General features: G+C 58.7%; 1 protein-coding gene across 4 annotated transcripts; it reads left to right on the top strand.

The window, feature by feature from the left end:
- The first annotated feature begins 959 nt into the window (after positions 1-959).
- On the top strand, positions 960-17729 carry TLR5 (toll like receptor 5). 4 transcript variants are annotated; one of them, XM_043567520.1, is made up of 4 exons: positions 960-1024; positions 12892-12944; positions 13440-13514; positions 13806-17729. In XM_043567520.1, exon 4 carries the CDS (start codon positions 14324-14326, stop codon positions 16994-16996), a length of 2673 nt encoding a protein of 890 aa, XP_043423455.1. In that variant the 5' UTR covers positions 960-1024; positions 12892-12944; positions 13440-13514; positions 13806-14323; the 3' UTR covers positions 16997-17729. The 4 variants fall into 4 exon arrangements, with proteins under 4 accessions (XP_043423455.1, XP_043423460.1, XP_043423458.1 ...); XM_043567523.1 differs by lacking the exon at positions 960-1024 and adding an exon at positions 9087-9882; XM_043567524.1 differs by lacking the exon at positions 960-1024 and adding an exon at positions 12097-12632.
- The last annotated feature ends 536 nt before the right edge of the window (positions 17730-18265 follow it).

Below are 18265 nucleotides of genomic sequence, written 5' to 3'. Positions count from 1 at the left end.
TTTATTTTGAGAGAGAGGGAGCATGAATGGAGGAGGGGCAGAGGGAGAGAGAGAGACAGAGAGAGAGAGAGGATCCCAAGCAGGCTTAGTGCAGACCCCCATGTGGGCCATGAAACATGAAATCATGACCTGAGGCGTGGGCTTGCCGGGGCAAGGAGCCCTGCATGGGGGGGTGGGGTTGGGGGATCCGGGGGTGGCGGTCTGGGGAGCAAGGAGCCCTGCCTGGGGGTGTGGGGGTGTGGGTCGGGGGTGGGGGTCTGGGGGTAAGGAACCCTGCACGGGGGGTGGGGGTCCAGGGGCGCAGGCCCCTCTTTGCTGGCTCAGCTGTGCCTCTGGACAGTTACTCCAGGTCTCCTCTGCACGGCGTGGGCAGGAGGGGCCGGGCTGGCCTGGATGACCCCAAGGACAGTCGGGGGCGGCCCCTTCCCCTTGGATCCAGTCCAGGGCGCCCCAAGCACTGAGCAACCGCGTCCCAGCCACCTGCCCCGAAGCGCACAGGTGTCCCTACATGTTTCCTCGTCCCTGCAGCCGCAGGGTCTCGGGGGGCGAGTGTGGGGGGCCCCCCGAGGTTGGAACAGGAGGTTAGGGTTAGCACTGGTCACAGAGCTTAAAGAGATGACCAGAGCCTCGGGGCGGGGCCTGTCGGGGGCGGGGCTAGAAGGTGGGCAGGGCCTGTTCTGTGAAAGAGGACCGGCGGGGGCAGCGTCAGGCAGGTGGGCGGGGCCCGGACGGAGAGCGGCTGGGCAGGTGGGCGGGGCGTGGGTGGAGGGCGGGGCGTGTGAGTGGGGCGGGGCTTGCCCGGGACACGTGGGCGGGGCTTGATCCGGCAGGTGGGAGGGGCCAGGCGGGGAGGGTGGAGGGCGGAGCATGCGGGCGGGGGGCATCGCGGGGCGGGGGCATGTGGGCGGGGTACTGGGAGGGGCGGGGGCATGTGGGCGGGGTACTGGGAGGGGCGGGACCCGGGTGGAGGAGCGGGCTGAGAAGCGCGCGGAGCTGCGGGAGGCGCGGGGAGCCCTTCCCGGAGGTAAGCGCCCCGCCGCGGACGAGGACCCCTGTCCCACCCCGGGCTGCTGGCGCGGTCGGGCGCCCACCCCCCGGGGGCGTCCCGGGCGGCTTCCGGCTCTGCTCCCTGGACGGGGACTTGGCGCGTGGCCGGCTGGTGCCCTGGGGGCGGGACACGGGGAAGCCGGGGCGCCCCCACCTTTGGAGAGCTGTCGCTTTCTCACTTTCGCTTTCGTCCCCACCTGGGAGGGGGCAGGTGGCCTCCCGGCCCTGGAAAAGGGCCCCCGCCCCCCCGAACCGCGGCACCCGGCGCACCCGGTGAGGCGGCCCGGCGGAGGCGGCACGGTTTACACCGCCGGCCTTCACGTCGTAAACAATCCACCTGTGAAGACGCGGGCGCAGAGGCAGGGCGCCTGGAAAACCGCCGCCGGCACAGCCTCGCAGGGCGGTGTGGCTCATCTAGGGGTGAGGGGTGCGCGGCCGCAGGAAGCCAGGCTGCCGGGACCATGGCGAGGGGCTTGCTCCTTCCCGTGGGGTCAGCTCTGAGCGCATCTGCCCCGCGCCGGGTGACCCGTGAACGGCACCGTAGACACTGTTCCTGGGCAAGGACGCAATAATCCATAGGACGCCCTGTGTGGAGGTCGGGTGGTGTCACAGGGCCACTCGCTTGTTTCACAGTGCCCTGGGGACGTCACCCTCAGTGGTCCTTCCACCCTAAGTGCTGTCACTGGGTCACCCACTTGGCGGCTCGGCTCTGAGGGAAGCAGAAACTGATTGCATGTTCTGAATGCAAAACTGACCCTGCTCGCTTTTGGCTTTGTCTTCTCGGAAGACTTCTCCGGAAGTTGTGTCCAGCCTCACAGAGACCTCCTTTGTCGGTTTGCCTGCCAGTGTGCTGACTGTTGAAATCAGAATAGGCCTGTTGGGGTGCTTCTGCTTGCTCACAGACTCAGCACAAAACCCCGGGATGTGCAGTGACTGGGTCCGGATGTGTGTTTCACTCTTAGGTTTGTGGACAGCCCGCAGATCCAGACTTCCGCACGGCCTCCTGTTAGGGTGATTCCCACTGCTGGCTTTGCATCCCAACCCCTGTGAGCTCTGCTCTGTGGGACCTGCTCGTGTGAGGCATTGTCCCTGCCCCTCAGAGGCTCCCAGGTTCAGGAGGAAAGACAAAACCAGCATCCGGGAAACGAGAGCAGTTAAGTGTGAAGTCCTGTGCTATCACCTGCTAGTTCAAAGGTGACAGCCAGCGTGGGCTGGTAAAGACGGGGCTTTGCGGAGTCACCGGTCGTCCTCTGGATTTAGAAACGGCAGCTGGAGACGGGGACAGGCAGGTGGAAGGAGGTCCGAGGGTAATACTAAGACTTAGAATCCGTAATGGCGCTCACCAGCTGTGATCCAGACCCCCTGTGGCAGACTTTGACTCTGGAGTTCTCGCTTGTCCAGCAAGAGAGCAGATGCAGAGTTGGATACGAGAGGCTAATGTCCGGGAGGAGACAAGAGCCCCGAACAGGGGCTTCCTCTCCGCATTTATTGGGCTTTCGAGATCTTACACACAGGGTGAGTGTGAAGAAAAGAAGATCTTACACACATGAATGTGGAGAGAACAATCAGACAGTAATCATTAACTTGTGTGTGTGTAAGAAGCAAAGGGTCTGGGGGGGGGGGTGGTGAGTGGATTTTGTGATCGAAGTACAATAGTATATTGGCTCCAGAAGGAAAGTAATTTCCTGCAGGTGAAATAACGTTTCTCACAGTCCCAGTACAATATCCCGCCAGCTAACGTCAGGCGCTTTCGCCTCGCAGGGGTGGCGTTCTGCCCGAAGCTTTTTTCTGACCCATTTGTGTGAGTAAAACCTATTTCCCCACAACCCCCCACCTCCCTCTCCAGCTCTGGCCACTCTCTTCATGCTCCCTGACACACTGACCTCCCCGACACACTGACCTTCCAGAAGGTTCTTACTGAGCCTGTTTTGCATGCCTCACTCTCCTTACACTCGCTCTCCTGCCCAGAATGCCCTGTTGGGGAGTCCTCTACATCTTTTAAGAAGCATCTCAAAAGGCCCCTCTTCTGATGGGTCCCTCAAGGGCAGAGTTGGAGAGCCCGTCATCTGCCCTCCGTTGCTCCTTGCACGCTTCTTGCTCCTCCTCCGTCGGAGCTCTTGTCCCCTGCAGTGCCCACTGGGGGGAGGGGTCTTTGTCCGACTCGCTGGGGACCCTCTGAGCCAGCGCTAGTGTCTGGCACATAGCAGGCATTTGGCACATGATCCTTGGTTGCACATACAGGACACAGGAAGCACCTCACCCACCTGGTGCGGAAGGTGTGGGCTAAGGGTTATTACTGGGAACCTGAGGCTGGATACATCGGTGGAGCCAAAGCCCAGCGGCCTTGAGGGGCTAGTGTTAGATGGTGGCAGTCCTCAAGGCCCTCGGCAGCCCCCTCTGCCCCCGGGATGGCAGGCGCGTCCTTCTTGGCTGCAGAATACCCTCTCCATCCTCGCCCCCACCAGCGCCCACAGGCTCACACTTGGACCTTCTGAGTTACTCCACCTGCGGGGGCTCCAGGCCTGGGCTCCCTCCTCTCCCTTGAACACGGTGCCTGGGTGCCTCTGCCGGGACTGCCCCCCCCCCCCCCCACGGTTCACCGCTCCTGTGACTTAGGTGGCAGCGTCTATACCCCTAGTTAGAGGTGCCCTCGGGCTGGGGGTGCGTCCTCCTCTGCCCCGAGGCACCACGTCTGGTCCTGTAACGACATCACGCCCCCGCCCTCCGTGGTTGCCTTCAGGCTCGGGACGTTAGCTCCCTGAAGGCAGAGATTGGGTTTGTCTTGATGAAGCCCCAGCGGCTAACACCCTCCCTGGGAGACCATGCCCAGGAAGCATGTGCCAGACAGAAGACTGACCAGGGCGGTGGGAATGTAAAAGGAAAGACAACTCTAGAGACATCTGGGAAAGAGCAGCCGGGACTTGGTGCCCAGTCCCAGGAAGAGAGTCTCCCAGAAGGCTGGCTCACCACCTGCCAGGCAGGTGTCAGGAGAGGGGGGCCCTGGCCCCAGGAGACACCCACGTCCGTGCTTCTCCCTCTCTCAGGGCTGGAGACAGATCCTGGGGGCACGAGTGGTGGGGACAGTCCAACTCGTGAAACGTGACCTGCAAGCCAGGGGTGGGGGAAGGGAAAGGCCAGGGGGAGAACAAGAGGACGAGGGAGGAGGCATTTCAGGAAGACATAGGAGCAAAGCTGTCGGTGCCACAAGAGAAAACGGGGAGATGCAGATTAGAACAGGTGAGGACGGGAGCTCAGGACGGGGCCCCGGAAGGAGGCCACGGGGCCAACTGAGCCCAGGCAGCGGGCGCCCCTTGTACTTCCTGAGGGGAAGAGTGGCCCCGTGAAGAGATTGTGTCTGTTTCATAAGAGATCTGATTCCTGTTTGGGAAACCAAAGCAAGCTATTTCCGGTACGGTCTGGCCACGTACCTGGCCGCCAGGTCACACTCACATGTGCACATTCAGAAACGGGACCAGGGGAATTCAGCTCATCAAGGATGCCCCCACGGTGGCCCCAGGATTCTCCTCTCCCAGCCCGGGGCTTTGGCCGTGGTCTTGGACGTTCCCGCCCACAGCAAGTTGGCCTCTGGCCCCGGCGCCCCACCCAGGATGGAGCAGGGGTGTGGGGCTGCTGGCCCAGGGCGGTTTCCACCCTCAGGAACCTCCCTGGGGCCCGGTCCTCGGTCGCCGGCACGAGGCAGGAACATGTGCTTGCAGCCCCGGCCGCCCCCGCTCCCAAGTCCCTGGTGCCACGAGTAAACTCTTCCTCCTCCACCCCTGGGAGACGCAGGACTCCCCCCTCCCAGCCTGACTCCCTCCCTCACCTCCCACCCAGGGCGGCTCTGCCAGGCTGCTGCCGAGTGGGCTTGGTTTCATCAGCCAAGGGGGGTTTCTCTTTTTGCTTTCCTTAGCTCAGCCCTGAGTACAACCCTCCCCAGGATGGTTCTCTGGTGCTTGTAATCTCTCTTCTCATTTCCATCGTGTCCATAGTTTAATAAGGATTTTCTTCACTGTGCCTCCGCCGCCCCCCACTGCTTCCATTTACATCACAATCCAGGTTGTCATAACTTTCTGGAGAGGCAAAGGCGGGCTCTTTGGGGGCTCGGGGCTCTGGCACCTGGCTGTTGCCCCTCTCTCCGGGCCATCAGCTCACAGGCTTGGCCGAGGTGCGGTCGGGGAGGCTGTCAGAGCCTCGAGGTTAATTTTCTGAGAGTATTGGTGCCGCCTGAAGCTGAAATCAGGTAGAGATATTCAGTCCGTGGAGAGCTCCCTTTTCTGGAGGATTTTAAGCGTGTGGCGCGTGTTGTTAGTCTTTAATCATCACCCAAGTGAAATTATTTTTTTTCCAGTCAGATGTTTTAAAACGGTGGGAAAGAATTTATAATAAACAGAAGAGAAACCATTCTGTTGGGTTTTTGACACACTGGCTTCTTGAGAATATCAGTTCCTCTGGATGCTGGTGTGGTCGGGGGCCGGGGGGTGGGGGGACCACCACCGGAAGATATTAAGGGCAATCTGGCAAGATTTTCCCTAACTTCCAGGAGTACTGAAGAGGGAAACTCCTGAGGCCGCACCATGCTGGGAAATCCCCTGTCCCTCTCAGTGTTCCCCTTTGGTGGCTCCTAAAGGGAGTGCATCTCTGGAGAGGTGCTCTTGGACTAACGATGTCTGTGTCCTTAAGCAACAAGAACCATCAGAGGGTGGCGTGTGAGGAACCGATTACTCTGGATCAGGCACCGGAGTGTCCCCCCCTTGTGTGTGTGTAGACGGCCCCACTGGTGCTCAGAGAGGCTGGTCACCCATTCAACTGGGAACGAGGACTCGAATTCAGCTGCAGACTTAGTCCTCATTTTGATCCCATCCTCCCCCCCCCCCCCCGACCCCAACCAAAACGGTGTGCGGGGCAAAACAGATGCAGAGCTCAGAGCGAGCAGAGCATCGGGGAGGGGGGTGGATGATGCCAGCGGCGGCCCTGGCGAGTCCTCACCCCGGGCCCTGCGCTCACCCCGCGGCCGCGTCCCGACCCGCCCTCGGCCGCCCCCTGCCGGTCGGCGGCAGAAGCGCCTGCCCTGGAACCGGGAAGGCCCTCGCACCTGTTTCCTCAGCTGCTCAGTGAGGGAACCCACGCGTCGTGTCCAGCCCCGGCCTCGGGACCCTCAGCTGATCCCCGTTGGCAACCATCTGGTGCTTCACCCGCCAGGGTCGAGAAGAGTTGGGGTGAGTGTATTAACGTGGCCCCTTGCCAGAAGTGACCGGGCAGCACCTACCCAACCTTCATCCCAGGAGAACAGGCAGCCTGAGCAGTGAGTGTGGACAGACGGCGGGTCTCGGGGCCCTGCCACTCAGCTCTGAGGGTCACCTGGAGGCTTGTGGAGAGCCAGAGTGTCAGGTCCCCCGCCTGCCTGCTGACCAGATTGCGTTTTAGCGGCACCCGCAGGTGGTCCCGGATGCCTCCGAGGGGCTGGGCCGTGTGCAGGATACTCCATTCTGAGTTTTTGGAAAAGATCAAAATGACAACTAAGTCTGCAGCTGGATTCAAGTCCTAGCGCCCAGCTGGAGGGGTGCACGACCCTGAGCACTTCCTCTGCCTGTAGGACCCCTCATCCTAAATCTGAGACCTAACGATTCCTAGCCAGTGTCCCCTGACTCGGCCCTCATTTAGCGAGCGAGCTGCTCCGAAGGTCAAACTCTGATGGCGAACCTGGCCATCTGCCATAGAGCAGACAGTGCTGGTCCTCAACCCTGGGCGGAAGCCTTCGTCACCAAATGACCATGGCAAAGTCACGTGAAAAGGAACTTAGGTCCGGGGAGACACTCCCTCCCCACAGCGATTTGAAGAAAAATGCACCGGATGGTGAAAGTGTGGACTTTCCCTCTCCGGAGTCCCAAGGAAGAAAGCTCCCCATCTGACTGGCCCAGACACTGGGCCTCTGAACCAGAGGCTGGGCCTAGACTTCTCAAGACCCTGCGGCTCTGATGGCCCACGTGCCTTGATTTGCAAAATGGTCTCGATCTTTTCCAGTTGAAATTCTGCTCAGTAAGACACACACCTAAAGCTTCAAATTCTTCTGCAAAGAAAACTGCCATATGGCATAGAAAAACTTGTGCATCACAGTTTCTGTTTCTCCCCCTTAATTAGCTTTTCTCCTTTAAGAAAACAAAAGCCCTTTATCTTGACTCACCAAATCAACACTGACCACCTTCGTCATTGTGATGAATTTCCTAGAGTCTCAGGAACTGGAGCCCTGGACCAGCCGGGGAGTGGGGGTCTGTGCCCCCAGAATAAGGACGTGTTAGGAGCTCCCCGTGTTAGAACTAGGAGGTGAGTCTGATGAAAATAAGCCTTCGGACTATTAGTGGGGATAATATTACTGGGGTGTTAAACTGTGCTACCTCAGGGATACTGCACAAATAAAAACAGGGTCTCCGCCCTCAAGAGACGTGCAGTCTAGGGGGAAGGTGTTTAATAAAAACGCTGTCTGGGAGGTGTGGACAGAATATCAGGGTGAGATAAAATGTGCCCCGGGGGTATGAGGATTGCTGGCCTCCGAGGTGGCCTCTGAAGGGCGAGCTGGATATGCAGACAGAAGCATCCTACCCCCCGGGGTCCAGCCTAAGGAGGGAAATTGGGTGGAGGCCAAGTTCTGAGCAGGTGGCCTCCCTCTGGAGCACAGGCCCAGACTGCAGGTGCGGTCGGGAGGGGGGGTTGGCTTGGGATCCCCTCTGTCAAAGGAGAAGGTCAGCCATTCCAGGGTAGACTACAGTCTACAGTGGACCGCCCAGAAGTCCTGTTCCCTTCATGGGCAGAAGGAGCCAGTGAAGGCTTCTGATCAGAGGTGTGCTTTCGGGCTCCCGGGGTAGCTGGATGAGGGGTGCATGTGTCTGTGGGGGACCGGCTGGGAGGTCAGTGGGCAGGGGCAGGGGGGACATGACCGGCAGGGGGGCAGTGCCCTGGGGTGAACCTTGCAGAATTGGGCACCAACTGCGCTGAGGTCACACCGGTGGGGGTCTGTGGGTCCAGGACGGTGGATGGGGGGGGAGGAGCTGTGGACGGGGGAGGGGGCTGTGAGTCCAGGAAGGTGGAGGGGGGGAGGGGCTGTGTGTGTGTGAGGGGGCTGTGGGTCCAGGACGATGGTTAGGGGGAGGGGCCTATAGGTCCAGGACGGTGGACGGGGGGGCTGTGGGTCCAGGATGGTGGACTGGGGGGGATGGGGGAGGGGGTGTGTGTGTGAGGTGGGGGGTGTGAGGACGATGGTTGGGGGAGGGGCCTATAGGTCCAGGATGGTAGACGGGGGGGGGGGGGGGGGGGGGGGGGGGGGGGGGGGGGGGGGGGGGGGGGGGGAGGGGGCTGTGGATCCAGGATGGTGGACTGGGGGGGGAGGGGCTGTGGACGGGGATAGGGGGCTGTGGGTCCAGGACCATGGTTGGGGGGAGGGGCCTACAGGTCCAGGACGGTGGACGGGGGAGGGGCTGTGGGTCCAGGATGGTGGACTGAGGTGGGGAGAGGGGGGTAGGGGCTGTAAACGGGGGGAGGGGGTTGTGGGTCCAGGACGGTGGACGGGGTGGGAGGGGCTGTGGGTCCAGGAAGGTGGACTGGGGAGGAGGGGGCTGTGGGTCCAGGACGGTGGACTGGGGGGACGGGGGGGAGGGGCTGTGGGTCCAGGATGGTGGACTGGGGGGACGGGGGGGAGGGGCTGTGGGTCCAGGATGGTGGACTGGGGGGGCTGGGGGGAGAGGCTGTGGACGGGGGGAGGGGGCTGTGGGTCCAGGACGATGGTTGGGGGAGGGGTCTATAGGTCCAGGATGGTGGACGGGGTGGGAGGGGCTGTGGGTCCAGGACGGTGGACTGGGGGGGTGCGGGGGGCGGGGAGGGGCTGTGGATGGGGGGAGGGGCTGTGGGTCCAGGATTGTGGACGGGGTGGGAGGAGCTGTGGGTCCAGGACGGTGGACTGGGGGGGCGGGGGGCAGGGGGCAGGGGCTGTGGATGGGGGAGGGGGCTTTGGCCTGGATGGTGGATGGGGTGGGAGGGGCTGTGGGTCCAGGGCGGTGGATGGTCTCCAGGTTCTGAGGTTGGATCGGGTCCGAAGCAGCTTCACAGCCTGGTTCTCGCTGCTCCACCCGCTGCCCGACACCGGTGCGGGTTCATGTTTTCTTCACCCCGCGTGTCTCCCGGCTCCCGTTCCGGACGCGCCGCGTGGTGTCTTCCTGACGGCTCTCGGCTCCGCTGTCCCGGAGCCCCCCGCTCGGAGGTCCGCTTCAGTCCTGCCTTGCTGTACGTCGTGGGAAAGCCGGTCTGCATGGTATCTTGGTCATGCCACATGAGCCCGGATAATTTTGCGTAAATTCTGTTTGTCCAGGGGCCCTGGCCCCCCGCACTGCCTCTGTCATCTCCTCTGTCACCCGTTGCTGCAAATCCAGGGTCGAGCGGCCGGGTCCGGCGGGTACACCGCGGGGCGGTGAGGGGTTGTCTGCAAAAAGACAAAAGTGAAACTAGAAAGCTCAGCTCGGCTGTTCTGAGCTACGCGCCTCTGCAGGGATTTCTGTCTGTTACGTAAGAGGAGAAATCACTCTGATGGTTGAATAAATCAGCAGCTTGGGGACCAGGTGGCGTCTTCCCGGCAAATACGGTGGTTCCCTATCGGCACGCGTGTATCTTACAGTCCCCTCAAATCCTCACTTGTGAACCAGAGTTTCTCTTCTGTTCTAGAACAGAGGTTGGACTGCAGAGCTTAAAGTATTTGCCGTCAGGCCCTTCGCGCTCTGAGCCGCGTCCCGGGATACGGAGCGTGCCGGGCTGTCTGTGAAGCCACGGGTTGGGAGGAGCAGATTTTGGAAGGTCAGTGAACCCTCTGAAATGGTGCAAAATTGGGTGTGTGATGCGTACCTGCGTTTTTGGAGGGCAAGGAACCAGAGCTATCGGAGTCTCAGAGGGGTCGGTCTGTGACCTCAAGACATTTAAGAACGACTGTAGAGTGTGGTGTGCATCTGGCCAGGGAGGCTGGGCCTCGTCTGTCCCTGTCCCCTCCCGCTGGGAGATGGGAAGAAGGTCACAGAAAACCCAGAGTGAGGTCGTCCCCCTACCATGTGTCTCCCCCACCCTCGGCTCTCCTCCTGAAGCACATCTGAGAATCTGCTGCCTGAGAACAACAGACCTCCTTCCCCCAGCGTCTGTGTGGGCCCGGGGTGAACCCAGGGCTCAGAGTTAGGGCCCTGCGGGGACGGCCTCCCATCCTGTCCATGCAGGTGCCGGCTGGTTTTGTCAGCAGCAGGATGGCAGGGACAGCATTGTTGCTGAGCTGTCCCTTTCGAGGTGGGCGGGGCTGGGGCTCACCTCTGGGGCTTCCCAGGAGCCTGATGCCCACCTGTGCCCCCACTGTTTTGTTTTCTTTCTGATAATTCTCCCCTGCATCTGTCCCATCTTCCAGGACAAGGGCCTCCCCACCGTGTGCATCGGTCTGATCGTCAGGGGCGGGGGGGGGGGGCAACCACTCGCTATGTGGGTGGAAAAAACAGGATTCAAAGAATATCTGGCTTTAATCATCTCAGAGTTTGTGGTGAACGTGGGGAGAAGAGGCTATGGCCACAGTGCTTAGAAAAGCATCCTTGTGGGGCGCCTGGGGGGCTCCATCGGTTAAGTGTCCAACTTTGGCTCAGGTCATGATCTCACGGTTCTTGGGTTCAAGCCCCACGTCGGTCTCTGTGCTGACAGCTCAGAGCCTGGAGCCTGCTTCGGATTCTGTGTCTCCCTCTCTCTCTGCCCCTCCCCTGCTTGTGCGTGTGCACGCTCTCTCTTTCTCTCTCCTTCTCTCTCTCAAGAATAGATTTTAAAAAAACATTAAAGTTTTTTTTAAAAAAGGAAAGAATCCTTGTTTAAATTTTTTTTTTCATTTTATTTATTTTAGAGAGAGAGTGGGAGGGGGGAGGGACAGAGAGAGAGAGACAGAGTCCCAAGCAGGCTCCACACTGCCAGCACAGAGCCCGTCGTGGTGCTTGAACCCACGAACCCTGGGATCATGACCACATGAGCCCCCAGGGGCCCCAGAAGAGCACCCATATTATAACAAATGTTTAAATGACGGCTTTTCCATTTTGAAGTTGAAGCAGAGGTATAATCTAATCTATAAACACGATGTTAAAGAAATCAATATAACGCCCTGACAGGAATATAACGAGAAAAGGAAAGGGGACGTTAAGTGATGAGGAACAAATATGTCCTCACACTAGAAGGCAAAGTGAGTTATTTTGACTCTCACACTCACTTATAAGGAATAAGTTTGGATTTAAGAGAAGAAAATATTCAACAGACATTTCTTAAAGTTTTATTACCTTTGACATTTAGAAATGAGGGCCACATAAACGGGGTCACACACACCGTCCCCGGGAAGTCCACCCAGATGGCACGGTTCATGGCTCCCGTGGAGACCCAGGTCACTAGGAAGAGATTTTCCGGAATGGTGACTAACTTCTTGTTTGCAGCTGCGAACTGAGCAGGGTACGATCTTCCCTAGATTTGTCAGATCCCGTGTCTGGAAAATTCAGAATAGAAACCGTGCTGAGAATACTTTGTTGGGGGGCACCTGGGTGGCTCAGTCAGTTAAGCGTCCAACTCTTGATTTTGTTACGGGACCAGGCTGGGACGCTGGCGGAAAACCCAAGCGGCACTCAGAGATCTTGGTGGATTGGAGATTTATTTAACACCGGCGGGCTCGGAGGAGACCGTTTCTCCAAAGATCTGAGCGCCAGATGCAAGCGCGGAGGGTAATTTATCGTCATCAGCTTCCATATCTGGGGTGGGCGGGGGGGTGGGTTTCGCAAGCCGCAGCAAAGAAAGAAAGAAGAACCCGGAGGAGGGTCTCTAAGCCAGAGACCGGAGTTTGTTTTAGCCCCATCGGCCATCCTTGGTGTTCTCTAGCTTCTCCAACAATTGAGGCTCAGGTCATGATCCTGGGGTCGTGGGATCGAGCCCCACATCAGGCTCTGTGCTGACAGAGCAGAGCCTGCTTGGGATTCTCTCTCTCTCTGTGCCCTCCTCTAACTGAGCTCTCTCTCCTCTCTCTCTCTCTCTCTCTCTCTCAAAATAAACAAATAAACTTTAAAAGGAAATACTTGGTTGGCCTGCAGACGAGAGTCAGGGTCTGAGGTCACTTTGAGACGGTTTCGGCCTCCAGGGACGCCCGGCGGGTCATCGTCCCTGGAGCTGAGCAGCTCCGCCTGTGCAGGACCAGGTGCGTGTGGCCTCCCTGCTTCCCGGGGCGCGTTGTGGCCCGGACACCTGCACGCTCACAGGACGCTCCCGCAGAGACAGCTTCCCCATCGGGAGCCACTGTTGCGCACAGGAAGTCTCACCCAGGGTGATGGTTTCTGCCTCAGCGGAGACCAAGTTCCCCAAACAGATCAGTGTTGTTCCCTTGTTGGCAGTGATACTCGTTCAACTCCGCATTTCTTCTTCTTAGCAGCATCCTTCCATCCTCGCTGGGCTGACGGAGAATATGGCCTCGTAAGGGAGGGAGACGGCAGATAAGGCAGCCAGTGTTTGCGCCAGATAATTAAGGGCTTGTGATAGTTGCCTTGCAAGGAATAAACAAGGTGTGTTTGAGCGAGTTGGGGGCAGGGGAGTTACCGCAAATAGTGAGTGTGGGGGAGGCTCTCTGAGGAAGTGTCCATGTGAGGAGCAGAGAGAAGAGCGTTCCTGCACAGGACGCAGCATGTGCCAAGGCCCTGAGGTTGGAAAGAGTTTGGAGAGGCAGCCAGGAGCGCCGTGCTGGCACTCCCGGTCACCCGGGACTGGTGCTGACTGCTCCTCCCCCTGCACATACGGGCCTGTCCTTTTCCCTCCTGCCTTCAGGCCTCTGCTCCGGCACGATGTCAGCAGAGAGGGCTTTCCTGACCACTGTCCAAGTAGCAACCAACACCCAGCCCTGGCGGTCCCTGTCTCCATTTTTCCTTCTTTTGTTGGGTGTCCCCCCTCCGCTGCTTCCCTGCACCAGCACGTGAGCCCATGAGCACAGTCATGGCTTGTGAGTTCGTCTTCTCTCCCGTGTCCCGAAAGGTGCCCAGCACCTAGTGGACACTGCCCACATACTTGTCGAGGAAGTTGTTGGGGAGACAGAGCTGGAGCACAGAAGTCCTTGTGGCCGTCGTCCCCAGGGCTCTGTGCAGGGAGGGAGGGGACAGCAGAGTCCCCAGGCCGCCAGGAGGGCGACCCACCATGGAAGGTGCGGGGGACTTGCGGCTGCCGCCTCAGGCCTTGGGCAGCAATCGTGAAAAATGATCAGATTGGATCAACATTATCGCCGACTTCTTCCCAGTGATTATTAAATGCCCGGTTTTGATGCTTGGGGTCAACTCGGAGTCGATGCCTCCTTGTGATTTGCTCTAATCTGTGTGTCACAGCCTCGGGTTTCCATGGAAACCAGCCCCCACATGGAGCAAAACACCAGCAGAGCCACGGACTAAGGCTTACGGCAGGTGCCTCCTTCTCCCCCCTCCCCCTGCCCCACCCCTCCTTCTCCTCCCTCCCCCATCCCTCCTTCTCCTCTCCCCCCCATCCTTCCTTCTCCCCTCCCCCCTGCTCCTCCTCCCCTCCCCCCTTGCCCCTCCTTCCCCCTTCCTCTCCCCCTTCTTCTCTCCTCCCACTTTCCCCCACCCCTCCTTTCCCCCCCCACCCCACCCCCCTCTTTCCCCCCTCCCCTCCCCTCTCCCTGTCCCTCCTCCTGGCCCCTGAGCCGCATCAGTCTCTCCTTACTTCTGACGTTACAGTGAGAGCCCGTTGAATGGGCCGCGGGCACCAGATGCGGGGGCTCTGAGGCCCGATCCCCCTGCGTTTCCTCCGACCCCACAGCCCCGCACTGGGAACACCAGCCAGACGCGGCTGTGCCGCCGAGCATCCACACAGCCCTGCGGGCCGGCTGGCAGGGGCGCCCGGTTCGTCCGCATTAGACCCATCCTGTGATGCTTTGTGGACAGTGGCATAAAGTACCCCTGCTTGTGCGCTGAGGCGGCCTGGCTGTGGACAGAGGACCGAGGAGCCGGCTGGCTGGGAACGGGCCCAGGGGACGTGCAGACGTGTCTCCACCTGCAGCTTTCTCCCACTGCCTGCGCAGACCTTGAGTAAGCGACTGCGTGAACTAATGAACCGTTACTGCAAAGACTGAATGTTTCTGAAGGACTTGGAATAGTGCTTACCTTTAGGCCCACCCCCCACAGCCGCACCCACAAAGGGTCTCGGCAGCAGGCAGGTCGTGCGGGAGCCCCCATGTCCCAGGGGCCCGCGCGCCATGCCTGGAGCTCGGTCGGCTGTGTCTTCATTTTCCCGTCTTCTCCACGGGATCATGGGAGACCCCCTTGACCTTGTCTTCGGAGTAGTGCTCGTGGCCAGTCCTGTGCTGGCGATTTCTTCCTGCTCCTCGGACGGTCGGCTAGCCTTGTACCGATTCTGCAACCTCACCCAGGTGCCCTGGGTGCCTGGCACCACGGAGATCCTCCTGCTAAGCTTCAACTACATCGAGACTGTCACTGCCTCCTCATTTCCCCTCCTGGAGCAGCTGGGGCTGCTGGAGCTCGGGACTCAGTATACCCCCTTGCGTATTGACAGAGAGGCCTTCCGAAACCTGCCCAATCTTAGAGTCTTGGACCTGGGCGGCAGCCACATGCATTTCCTGCATCTCGACGCTTTCCAGGGGCTGCCCCACCTGCTTGAACTTCGACTCTTCTTCTGTGCTCTCTCCGATGCCGTATTAAGAGACGGTTATTTCCGAAATCTGGAGTCTTTGACTCGCCTGGACCTGTCCAAAAATCAGATTCGTAGCCTTCACCTTCATCCTTCATTCCGGGAGTTGAATTCCTTGAAGTCTATCGATTTTTCCCTCAACCAGATACCCATCGTATGTGAACAGGAGCTCAAGCCCCTCCAAGGGAAGACGCTCTCCTTCTTAAGCCTCGCCACCAATGGCTTGTACAACAGGGTCCCCATGGACTGGGCCAAGTGTATGAACCCATTCAGAGACATGGTGCTGGAAACCCTGGATGTTTCTCACAACGGCTGGACCGCGGATGTCACGGGGAACTTCAGCAGGGCCATCAATGGGAGCCAGACCTCCTCTCTGGTTCTCACCTACCACATCATGGGGGCTGGGTTTGGCTTCCGTAACATCCGGGACCCTGACCGGAGCACATTTGCCGGCCTGGCCAGGAGCTCAGTGGTACGTCTGGATCTTTCACACGGCTTTATCTTCTCTCTGAACTTTCGGCTCTTTGAGTCTCTCAGGCACTTGAAGGTCCTGAACCTCGCCCACAACAAGATAAACAAGATTGCAGGGGAAGCGTTTTACGGACTCAACAGCCTGCAGGTTCTCAACATGTCACATAACCTTCTGGGCGAGCTTTATAATTCTGATTTCCGTGGACTGCCTGAGGTAGCCTATATTGACCTTCAAAACAACCACATTGGGATCATTCAGGACCAGACATTCAAATCCCTGAAAACATTACAGACCTTGGATCTCCGCGATAATGCCCTTAAAACCATTTCTTTCATCCCGAGCATCCCTACTATCTTCTTGGGCAGCAATAAACTGGTGACCTTGCCGAACGTAAGGCTTACGGCCAACTTCATCCACTTGTCAGAGAACAGGCTAGAAGATCTGGACAGTCTCTACTTCCTTCTCCGGGTCCCTCACCTCCAGATCCTCATTCTGAATCAAAACCGCCTTTCTTCTTGCAACCCAGCTCATGCCCCAGCGGGGAGCCTCAGCCTGGAGAAGCTTTTCCTTGGAGGAAATATGTTGCAGCTGGCCTGGGAAACCGGCTTCTGCTGGGATGTTTTTAAGGGGCTCTCCCAGCTCCAGGTCCTGTACCTAAATAACAACTACCTGAATTTCCTTCCGCCAGGAGTATTTGGCGACCTGACCGCACTGAGGGGTCTCAGCCTCAGCTCCAACAGGCTCACCGTTCTTTCTCCCGGCGACTTGCCTGCGAATTTGGAAGTCCTGGACGTGTCCAGAAACCAGCTCCTGTCCCCTGACCCCGATCTGTTTGCGGGCCTCAGTGCCGTGGACATAACGTACAACAAGTTCATCTGTGAGTGTGAACTCCGTCCCTTCATCCGCTGGCTCAACCAGACCAACGTCACTGTGCTTGGGTCTCATGCAGACGCCCTCTGCATGTACCCCGCCTCGCTTGCTGGGACCTCCCTCTCCTCTGTGTCCATGGAGGGTTGTGACGAAGAGGAAGTCTTAAAGTCCCTGAAGTTGTCCCTTTTCATTTTGTCCAGTGTTACCGTGACTCTGTTCCTCACGGCTGTCCTCACGGTCGCCAAGTTCCGGGGGCTTTGTTTCTTCTGCTACAAGGCAGCCTGCAGACCGCTGTCCGTGGACCACGCCAAGGGCAGCGGGGCTGACGTGTACAAATACGATGCGTATCTGTGCTTCAGCAACAAGGACTTTGAGTGGGTGCAAAACGCTTTGCTCAAGCACCTAGATGCTCAGTACAGCGACCAAAACAGATTCAACCTGTGCTTCGAGGAGAGAGACTTTGTCCCGGGGCAAGACCACATCGCCAACATCCAGGACGCTGTGTGGGGCAGCAGGAAGGTGGTCTGTCTCGTGAGCAGGCACTTCCTCCGAGACGGCTGGTGCCTCGAAGCCTTCAGTTACGCCCAGAGCCGCTGTGTGTCTGACCTCGACGGTGCCCTCATCCTGGTGGTCGTGGGCTCCCTGTCCCAGTACCAGCTGATGAAGCATCAGTCTCTCAGGGGATTCGTGCAGAAGCGGCAGTATTTGAGGTGGCCTGAAGACCTCCAGGATGTCGACTGGTTTCTTAATAAACTCTCTCAGCACCTTCTAAAGAAAGAAAAGGGAACGAAGAGAGACGGCGACATTCAGCTGCAAACCATAGCGAGCGTCTCCTCATCCACTAATCCCAAGCCACAGACAGCTCTGCATCTGTGCTAAGCTACCGTTTGGGGTCCTTTCTCGTAGCTTGTCTTTCCTACTAGGAACACGATGGGCTGTTGGTTTTCGTACCAACACGATGCCCGGTCTCCCTGACCCCACCATGGAGGGGAGTACTGTTTTCTCCCGTTGTGCCGACCACAGGGCGTGCCCCGGTCGTGGGATGGGCACCGGGAGACCCTTCCCCAGCACTCAGGCCGTCCCTGCAGAACAACACTAAATGAGCACACGGACGAAGAGGCGGGTTTCCTCCCCCTCGTGGGAACAGTGCCGTTGCTGGGTACGGGTCACGCCTCATCTCCGGGTAGGGGTGACCCCGAGGAGGCCGGGACGAGAATCGCTAGATGTCTCGGGGCCATACCACACTTCCTGTTCTGACCCTCGAGGTCTCACCTCTGTGGGCCGAGAACGTTCTTTCTCAGCCTTATTTCCTCCAACTCATCAGCCGTTCGGCGGCTGCAGGGAGAGCAAGGCCCACATCCTGGTCTGAGTCCTGATTCTGCTCCCGTGGGCTGTGTGACCCAGAGTGCCTGATGTGCCCTCTCTGGGCCTGGTGTCTCGTCTGTGGGCATGCTTGTATCTACCAAGGATGTCAGGCTTCTCAAACCTTTCCTTGGTCGCCCTGTCGGCCACAGGGATGCACACTCGGGGGCACCTTTGCTGGCAGTCGAAACTTCCTTGAGATTGTATTTTTTTACCTCAAAAGAAATCTATATACATTTTGCATTCTGTCTTTTTCCATGTTGATTTTATTTTTTTTTTATTTAAAAAATTTTTTTAATGTTTTCATTTATTTTTGCGACAGAGAGAGACAGAGCATGAGCAGGGGAGGGGCAGAGAGAGAGGGAGACACAGAATCAGAAGCAGGCTCCAGGCTCTGAGCTGTCAGCACAGAGCCTGATGCGGGGCTCAAACCCACAGACTGTGAGATCATGACCTGAGCCGAAGTCGGACGCTTAACCGACTGAGCCACCCAGGCACCCCATCCATGTTGATTTTAATACAGGAACGTTTTTCTGCGAAGGTATAAAGAAAACCAGGGAAGGTGTGCCAAAGTCACCCCGGGGTTTCACACACCTCCTCCCCCAAATCCAGGAGCCCCTAGGCCTGGGCTCAGCGCTCACCCTCCTGTCTCTGTGCCCCTGCCCTGACTCCTCCAGAACACACATCCCACAGTCCGCCTCTTCCTTCTGGAATGTTCTCCCAGCCCCCTGGTGGGCCTCCCTTTTGTGCAAACTCTTGGCACCTCACCTGTTCTCCTAAGACCAG

Source organism: Prionailurus bengalensis, chromosome E4 (genome assembly GCF_016509475.1).
Source record: "Prionailurus bengalensis isolate Pbe53 chromosome E4, Fcat_Pben_1.1_paternal_pri, whole genome shotgun sequence".
NCBI classification, from domain to species: domain Eukaryota; kingdom Metazoa; phylum Chordata; class Mammalia; order Carnivora; family Felidae; genus Prionailurus; species Prionailurus bengalensis.
Note: the sequence above shows the minus strand (reverse complement) of the source record. Positions and strands in the feature narration are given on the sequence as shown.

Bases quoted from the DNA above. Each gene is read 5' to 3' on its own strand.
- TLR5 (XM_043567520.1), top strand. From the start codon at position 14,324: ATGCCTGGAGCTCGGTCGGCTGTGTCTTCATTTTCCCGTCTTCTCCAC.